Source organism: Littorina saxatilis, linkage group LG16, assembly GCF_037325665.1.
Source record: "Littorina saxatilis isolate snail1 linkage group LG16, US_GU_Lsax_2.0, whole genome shotgun sequence".
Lineage (NCBI taxonomy): Eukaryota > Metazoa > Mollusca > Gastropoda > Littorinimorpha > Littorinidae > Littorina > Littorina saxatilis.
Genome location: NC_090260.1, coordinates 2,674,278 through 2,684,277, shown reverse-complemented (window position 1 = coordinate 2,684,277; position 10,000 = coordinate 2,674,278). Strand labels below are relative to the sequence as shown.

Here is a 10,000-nt window from a genome sequence, read left to right as displayed (position 1 = left end):
GCAACACAGTTAACATGGTACACAACCCGCAACACAGTTAACATGGTACACAACCCGCAACACAGTTAACATGGTACACAACTCGCAACACAGTTAACATGGTACACAACTCGCAACACAGTTAACATGGTACACAACTCGCAACACAGTTAACATGGTACACAACCCGCAACACAGTTAACATGGTACACAACTCGCAACACAGTTAACATGGTACACAACTCGCAACACAGTTAACATGGTACACAACTCGCAACACAGTTAACATGGTACACAACTCGCAACGCAGTTAACATGGTACACAGCTCGCAACACAGTTAACATGGTACACAACTCGCAACACAGTTAACATGGTACACAACTCGCAACACAGTTAACATGGTACACAACCCGCAACACAGTTAACATGGTACACAACTCGCAACACAGTTAACATGGTACACAACTCGCAACACAGTTAACATGGTACACAACTCGCAACACAGTTAACATGGTACACAACCCGCAACACAGTTAACATGGTACACAACTCGCAACACAGTTAACATGGTACACAACTCGCAACACAGTTAACATGGTACACAACTCGCAACACAGTTAACATGGTACACAGCTCGCAACACAGTTAACATGGTACACAACTCGCAACACAGTTAACATGGTACACAACTCGCAACACAGTTAACATGGTACACAACTCGCAACACAGTTAACATGGTACACAACCCGCAACACAGTTAACATGGTACACAACTCGCAACACAGTTAACATGGTACACAACTCGCAACACAGTTAACATGGTACACAACTCGCAACACAGTTAACATGGTACACAACCCGCAACACAGTTAACATGGTACACAACTCGCAACACAGTTAACATGGTACACAACTCGCAACACAGTTAACATGGTACACAACTCGCAACACAGTTAACATGGTACACAACTCGCAACACAGTTAACATGGTACACAACTCGCAACACAGTTAACATGGTACACAACTCGCAACACAGTTAACATGGTACACAACTCGCAACACAGTTAACATGGTACACAACCCGCAACACAGTTAACATGGTACACAACTCGCAACACAGTTAACATGGTACACAACTCGCAACACAGTTAACATGGTACACAACTCGCAACACAGTTAACATGGTACACAACTCGCAACACAGTTAACATGGTACACAACTCGCAACACAGTTAACATGGTACACAACTCGCAACACAGTTAACATGGTACACAACCCGCAACACAGTTAACATGGTACACAACTCGCAACACAGTTAACATGGTACACAACTCGCAACACAGTTAACATGGTACACAACTCGCAACACAGTTAACATGGTACACAACTCGCAACACAGTTAACATGGTACACAACTCGCAACACAGTTAACATGGTACACAACTCGCACCAAAGTGTAGCCCCATAATCATTGTGTATATCTGTGTGCAACCAAGCATCACTTCGGTTGCTGCATCAAGAAGTCACTGACCCATACCTTCACATCGTGACGTGTTCTCAGTACGACCAATCACCGAGTAGGTTGACGCCTGTCCTACGTCAGACACCTGAAGGTTGTCATAGATACCGGGCTGCCCTGTGTTGGTTGGAATGTTTAGACGTAAGACACAAGATTGTATTACAACCTCGTGCAGTACACAGGCATGTTGCTTGGCTTGAGTTCATTCAATACATAATACATTCCAACACACAACAACCACACACAGTGCTCCCTGAACTTACGCCCACAAGCACGCACTGACGCACGCTCGCAGCCACACACACACACACACACACACACACACACACACACCGTCACACACACACACACACACACACAGTCACACACACCCACCCACCCACACACACACACACACACACACACACACACACACACAGATGGGTTAGTGTTATGCACAGTCATGAGACTGAACATGACATCACGTCAAACAAGCCAAGCGTCAGATCAGGCGGGGATTAGACATCAAGCATGTCCTCGCTACCTTATTCATCACCTTGTTGGTGTTGTTGTTGTTGTTTTTGATGATGGTGTTGTTGTTGTTGTTTTGTGTTGTCTGTTTTTGTACTGGTGATGTAGATTCATTTGTTTGGATTGTGGCTGTTTACAACAATACATAAGGGTTTAAGCTGAAAACTTCAATGAGGAGCCGTCAACCTGAATGAGATCATTTCAAAATATGAATACAGCTGTGATACGGTTATTCCCCTTTAAAAAGGTCAATGTTAATTTTCCTGAGATGCTGAGTCGTTACCGGCATGTGGCTGCAATCCTGTGTTGTTAATCATGTTGCCTAAAGCACCGTATTCACAGTTCAGTCCAACGTCAGACATCTGCAGGCGGTCGTATGGGCCGGTTTCTGCTGCTGCTATGGTAAAAACATGTATAACTTTGACATTGTTGGGTGGTTACATATAAAATAACAAGCCGATAAGACATTGTATGCAAAGTTCGCGTGCTTTTTAACAGCGAATGCGTCCACTCATACCAGTACAAGATTGTCGTAATAGCAAAGAATTTCATGATCATAGTGAACTGATAATGTTACCCTTGTTTCTCTTCATTTGACTGTTTGGCAAGTCGTGAACCATTCTGGAGAAATCACAGCAGTACAAGATTGTCGTGATAGCAAAGAATCTCGTGATCAAAGCGAACTTACAATGTTAGTCTTGTTTCTTTTCATTTTACTGTTTAACAAGTCGTGAACCATTCTGGAGAAATCATTATATCAAAGTCAACATCCCTTTTCATTCACAACAGATACCATCCTGAGACTAGAAAAGCGAATATAACAATGATTTCCAAAACGTCGAGCTGTGTGCTTTCAAGTTCCGATTGAATATTGTTCAGCGATACAGTTACACATAACAAAGACAATGTGTATGCACCTGATTCTGAAGTGACTACTTCATTTTCGTAGACTTTAGATTCCAAGCTGGTACTGAAACACATAAAGTCAAGATAGATAGATAGATAGAAATATAGCTAGATAAATAGATAGATAGATAATTAGATAAATAAATAGATAGACGGATAGATAGATAGATAGATAGATAGATAGATAGATAGATAGATAGATAGATAGATAGATAGATAGATAGATAGATAGATAGATAGATAGATAGATGGATAGATAGATAGATAGATAGATAGATTTGATTTGATTTGATAGATAGATAGATAGGTCGATAAAACACACGAATCAATAGATAATTAAATAAGTGTATTAATTATTCAAAACATTAAATTGATCGTATGTTCATGCATATACAAATAGCTAATACATCAATACATCAATACATCAATAAATAAATAAATAAATAAATAAATCGATATTCTAAATAGATATTTTCCTAAACGGAAAAAATTAATAATGAGAAAAATTCATAGCTACAAACGATAGGATAGCAAACGCTTTCCAAAATCAGGAAATAAAAAAATAAACAAATGCCTTAAAACAAAAATGCATACCATCTGGAACAATTGTCAACGCTACTTGAAAGTTCGGGTGTAAGTTTTAAAAGGAATGCAAGACTATGATAGGTAAAATTGAAAAAGAACAAAAATGTATGGCGATCGACACATATTTGACACACACACACACACTCACTCAGTCACACACACTCACTCAGTCACACACACACACACACACACACACACACACACACACACACACACACACGTAACCTGCGACAGCCTGTGATGATGATCAAATGACTGACCTCTGTGAACTGCTCTTCCAGCTTTGGGAACGCCCTACAAATAACATACACATATACAATCATACACACAAACAAGACATAGATATCCCGCCCAGGCTTTAACCTTGAGTTTTGCTGAACAAATCATTTAGACCTAAATGTGACAAAGACCAAAGAACTTCTGATAGACTTTAGAAGAAACCCTGCCCCTGTCCCTGACCTGATGATTGATGGTGTGACTGTTGAGCGTGTGACTGAATATAAGTATCTTGGTACAGTTATCGATGATAAGCTGTCCTTCAATGCAAACACCACCCTCATACACAAAAAATGTCAGTCACGCATCTACTGCCTTCAGAAACTTAGGAAGTTGAATGTGAACTCTTCTATCCTTCAAACTTTCTATCGCTCTTTCATCGAGTCTGTCATCACTTTTGGTTTTGTGTCCTGGTATGGAGGTCTGAGTGTGAAGAACAGGAATGTCTTAGTGCGAATGGTGAATGTCAGTAGCAAGGTGATTGGCAGGCAGCAAGCAAGTGTGGAGTCCCTGTATGAAAAGCGTGTGGTGAGAAAGAGTAGGCGGATAGCTTCAGATAGGTCCCATGTCCTTGCCCACCTCTATGAACTCCTTCCCTCTGGCCGTAGACTTCGCACGCACAAAGCTAGGACACTCAGGCTGCAAAACAGCTTCATCCCCAAATCCATCACCCTTAGCAACATGGAAACACATCCACATACCCGACTCAGCCCCTCTTCTGCAATCAGTAGTAATGTACATGTATGTATTGGTTTTATGTACAACCGTATATTTCCTGCGATATATTGTATGTTATGATATTTTGCAATGATGTTTAGCCATAGTTCGTTGTACGCGTAGGTGTGCGAGAATATGTAAGCGCAGTGCTTTAAAGATGTCCATGTTATATAGTGCTATATGTTTTATGTAAAATCAATGTCTTGTTTGTATTATTGTTATGTACCACCCCTGAATTTCTCTATGAGATAATAAAGTATTCTTATTCTTATTCTTCTTACCGCCGTCAATACAGAAACCTTTTGAGTTTATTTACGTCAGGGCGTCTGCCCCGGTGATTATGTCTTTTCTTCATTCCTTAAAGCAGCACACATCCACCCGTCAGGGGACACACAACCCTGTCCAACAATACACATAACACACACAATACACATAACACACACAATACACATAACAGACACGCAAACGCTGACGTGCACACAGGTAAACAAGAAGATAAACAGAGCGAGAGGGAGGGAGAGGGAGGGAGAGAGAGAGAGAGAGAGAGGGAGAGAGAGAAAGAGAGAGAGAGAGGGAGAGAGACAGAGAGAGAGAGAGAGGGAGAGAGAGGGAGAGAGAGAGAGAGAGAGAGAGAGAGAGAGAGAGAGAGAGAGAGAGAGAGCAACCTACTTTTCCCCATGAAGAATACAACACCAACGACAACAGCAACGACGACCAGAGCCGCAGCTATCCCACCTCCAACAGCGGCGGCTGGGAACGTGTCTGAGAGAGATACATCTCGCACCCCTGCTGTCAACACACAGTGTGATGTGTACATTATTATTCTTAGTGCTCATTTGAACCTCGCAACGAGTACTCTCAGCAGACAAAACCACATGACGGTGTCATTCGTAATGTTGACCTCACGATGAAACCAAACAAGAAAACCAGCAACAACAACAGAATCAAATCAAACAACAATTACAACAAACACACCAGCAACAACAACATCAATAATAACAACAACAACAGCTGCTGTGGCAATAACAACAACACCATCAACAACACCATCAACAACACCATCAACAACACCATCAACAACACCATCAACAACACCATCAACAACACCATCAACAACACCATCAACAACACCATCAACAACACCATCAACAACTTCAACAGCAATGACCACAACACTATTAACTATTGCAAGAAAAAAAACTTTTTTGCCACACTTAATCAATACAAATACCAACTGGAAGTCGGTCTACTCACGAAGTACGTGAAGTCTGCACGAGTCCCGTGTGGCCCCGTCCCGCCTGACACAGGTCACTGTGCTCTGGTCTTTCTCCGTCACGTTTCCCACAATCCTCAGTTGGCTCACATCGCTTGTTCTGGACACGACGACCTCAGCCGAGGCAGCACTGCAGGCGTTGTCACAGTCGGCGCAAGCTGCGCAGCTCGCTAGCTCTGTTGTCTGATTGGGAGAGTCCGTAAGAGACCACGTGATGCCGTGAAAGGAACTCAGACCTTCACATGTGATGGCGGTCCATGGTTCTTCAGCTGACACGTCGAGTTGTCCGTGCTCGCACTGTGCTAGCTGATAGGCTGAAGAACCAGAAACACATTATTATTATGCGTAATTGTGCACTTCATTGTCAGCAGACCTGGTTACCCCTGTTTTGCTCTTGGAGTATCCTCAAACTCACTTCGGCGTATTTTCAGAAAAATGAGTGTACTCCACACAACATTTGAACATGATACATGATTCAAACATGCTTCGTTAAACTAATGATTCTTTCAATGTTGAATGCCAAAAGCTGTAATCATTGTTCAAAAGCCAAGTTATAAAGTTATTTTTAATCATTAGAATAAACAGCCCGCCAGTCAATAGTCAGGGATGTGCTTGTGGAGACAAGCTGTATAGGAACTTTTCTCGTCGTATTCATTTTCAACCGACCGTACTGATCGTATTTTTGACAAAAAAGCGAACAAAATACGGCAAAGTCGTATGGGTTCCCAGGTCTGTGTCAGCTTTACAGTCATGGAGGGTAACATGGAACGAAACGAAACGGCAACAAAACACCATTCTCTCCAAAGAAAAACAGTGGATACACATTTCACATAAGTATAGATAATGATGTTATGTTATACAACTACGTTATCTAAATATGACGTCATTGTATTGTGTTGCTCTTGTTGCTACTTTTCTTTTTGAAACAACAAATGGCTGGTCACCTCCTTGGCGTTAGTGCAGTCTTCTTATTGCTACTGTTTTCATCCACTTAGGTTCAAACTGAATTGCTACTTTGGGAAAGAAACCACAAAATGAAAGTATATGGACATACGAGGGCCAACTGAGAAGTACCGGGCCCGACCAGGAAGGAATTGACTTAGACATTTACAACTTGGCATGAATTAAGAAAAGTTCTTATGAAGACTTCATGCAAAATAATACGTATTTTCACCGCCTTGGTTTCCCAAAGTACCATACCCCCCTGTTCGCCCCACAGTCTAGAAAACTAACAAAACTCGGTGATCTAATATTTGCAAAGACAAATATTTAGCCAACTTGAAATTTTAAAAAAACCTGACTTCAACGTTAGGCAGGGCTCCCCCTTCACACACCACAGTAATAAGGTGGTCAGCGGAATTCAGGTTTGGAAGGAAAACCGTTTAAGATGACAAACGGTGTGGAAGATCACCAACGGTTACAACTCAAAAAACCGTTGATGCTGTCTGCGCGCAGGTGATGCAAAATTAACCAATGGGCATTTCTTACATTGCTGCTAAACTTGGCATCTCACATGACAGAGTTTGGAGTATTCTGTAGAGAAAACTTTTCATGAAGACAGTGTAAGCAAGGTAGGCCCTCAGACTTTTACTCCAGAACAGAAGCACTTCAGATTGAACATGGCACGCGACATTTTACGCTTATTTGAGGCAGATGAAGAGGATTTTATGTCCCGATTTGTTTGTGATGATGAAACTAGGGTACATCACTTGCAGCCTGAAATCAATCAACCGTGTATGCAGTAGGGGCATCAAGGTTATACCCACCTAAAGAAGGTCAGGGTCATTTCCCCTTAAAAGTCTTTAAAAGTCCTAATGTATTATCATAATACAGTATGCCTGTTGTTAGTTGTTTAATGTGCTGCCCCACAGTCTGTGTTACATACTTTTCAGTTGACCCTCGTACATAACACATGTGGATTGCGCATAATATTTCAATTTTTTTTTTAAATATCAAGAACAATGTCAAACCATTTTAATATTGTTTAATTGATTGCGTTTACGAGTTTAAAACAATTCCTAGAATGAGCTGTTGAGTACAAAAGCACGGGGATGTGTGTGTTGCAGTCTTCTTGCCTTCGTTTACCATTGTGGATATGTATGTGTGTGTTTGCCTGCTATGTTTCTTGGTGTAAAACGTAAGTCGTATAGACACACAATTCGAGCGGTATACATAGTACTTATATACCGATATAGTGCAATGTGCTATTCATTGATATGTGTGTGATTGCACTGTCAATAATATTATATTGTTGTTGTATTTCCTTCCAATGAGTGTACAGCGCTTTGAGCAGGGTTAAACACTGGATACATGCGCTATATAAATATTATGCATTATTATTACCTGTTCTGATTGTGCACGTGGGTCGCGCGCTGCTCTCGTTGTTCAGCTGGGAGCATTTGATCGTGTCGTCGTCATTCAGGTAAACATTCTCCAATAACGTGACGTCATAGCTAGGTCTGGATATGGTGTAACGGTCCTTGTAGACTTGACACGGAGTTGCAAGACAGTTGGGATAACACAATGGACAGTCGGCCAGTCTGACCTCCGTGTGGTTGGTGGAGGGGCCAGTCAGAGTCCAGTAGATGTTGGACCGTGGCCACAGTCCGGAACACGTCAGGCTGACGGTGTGGGTGGGGCGGATTTCAAGGACACCATTGTTACACTCCGTTAGGATCAACTGTGGCGTTGTTGTTGCTGTAAACACAAGAAAGACGACCCGTCAACTAACACAAGAAAGACGACCAGTCAACTAACACAAGAAAGATGACCAGTCAACTAACACAAGAAAGATGACCAGTCAACTAACACAAGAAAGATGACCAGTCAACTAACACAAGAAAGATGACCAGTCAACTAACACAAGAAAGATGACCAGTCAACTAACACAAGAAAGATGACCAGTCAACTAACACAAGAAAGACGACCAGTCAACTAACACAAGAAAGATGACCAGTCAACTAACACAAGAAAGACGATCAGTCAACTAACACAAGAAAGATGACCAGTCAACTAACACAAGAAAGACGATCAGTCAACTAACACAAGAAAGATGACCAGTCAACTAACACAAGAAAGACGACCAGTCAACTAACACAAGAAAGATGACCAGTCAACTAACACAAGAAAGACGACCAGTCAACTAACACAAGAAAGATGACCAGTCAACTAACACAAGAAAGACGATCAGTCAACTAACACAAGAAAGATGACCAGTCAACTAACACAAGAAAGACGATCAGTCAACTAACACAAGAAAGATGACCAGTCAACTAACACAAGAAAGACGATCAGTCAACTAACACAAGAAAGATGACCAGTCAACTAACACAAGAAAGACGACCAGTCAACTAACACAAGAAAGATGACCAGTCAACTAACACAAGAAAGACGACCAGTCAACTAACACAAGAAAGACGACCCGTCAACTAACACAAGAAAGACGACCAGTCAACTAACACAAGAAAGACGACCAGTCAACTAACACAAGAAAGACGACCCGTCAACTAACACAAGAAAGACGACCAGTCAACTAACACAAGAAAGATGACCAGTCAACTAACACAAGAAAGACGACCCGTCAACTAAGACAAGAAAGACGACCAGTCAACTAACACAAGAAAGATGACCAGTCAACTAACACAAGAAAGATGACCAGTCAACTAACACAAGAAAGATGACCAGTCAACTAACACAAGAAAGACGACCCGTCAACTAACACAAGAAAGACGACCAGTCAACTAACACAAGAAAGATGACCAGTCAATTAACACAAGAAAGACGACCAGTCAACTAACACAAGAAAGACGACCAGTCAACTAACACAAGAAAGATGACCAGTCAACTAACACAAGAAAGACGACCCGTCAACTAACACAAGAAAGATGACCAGTCAACTAACACAAGAAAGACGACCAGTAAACTAACACAAGAAAGACGACCCGTCAACTAACACAAGAAAGATGACCAGTCAACTAACACAAGAAAGACGACCAGTCAACTAACACAAGAAAGATGACCAGTCAACTAACACAAGAAAGACGACCCGTCAACTAACACAAGAAAGATGACCAGTCAACTAACACAAGAAAGACGACCAGTCAACTAACACAAGAAAGACGACCAGTCAACTAACACAAGAAAGACGACCCGTCAACTAACACAAGAAAGATGACCAGTCAACTAACACAAGAAAGACGACCAGTCAACTAACACAAGAAAGACGACCAGTC

The 10,000-nt window shown here is 41.6% G+C and overlaps 2 protein-coding genes across 4 annotated transcripts in view; one reads left to right on the top strand and one right to left on the bottom strand.

The window, feature by feature from the left end:
* The window catches only part of LOC138950206 (uncharacterized), a 596,636-nt gene that overhangs the window by 318,977 nt on the left and 267,659 nt on the right, over positions 1-10,000 (top strand). The window lies entirely within an intron of this gene.
* Positions 1-10,000, bottom strand: part of LOC138950189 (uncharacterized) — a 21,056-nt gene that overhangs the window by 1,743 nt on the left and 9,313 nt on the right. Inside the window, exons 3-9 of one of the 3 annotated variants that reach the window (XM_070321935.1) lie at positions 8,112-8,465; positions 5,750-6,082; positions 5,165-5,284; positions 3,763-3,796; positions 2,929-2,981; positions 2,295-2,408; positions 1,520-1,618 (exon numbers count right to left, since the gene is read on the bottom strand). In XM_070321935.1, coding sequence (XP_070178036.1) covers positions 1,520-1,618; positions 2,295-2,408; positions 2,929-2,981; positions 3,763-3,796; positions 5,165-5,284; positions 5,750-6,082; positions 8,112-8,465 — 1,107 coding nt within the window. The remainder of the gene's footprint in view (positions 1-1,519; positions 1,619-2,294; positions 2,409-2,928; positions 2,982-3,762; positions 3,797-5,164; positions 5,285-5,749; positions 6,083-8,111; positions 8,466-10,000) is intronic. The other 2 variants (XM_070321936.1, XM_070321937.1) reach the window with 2 other exon arrangements.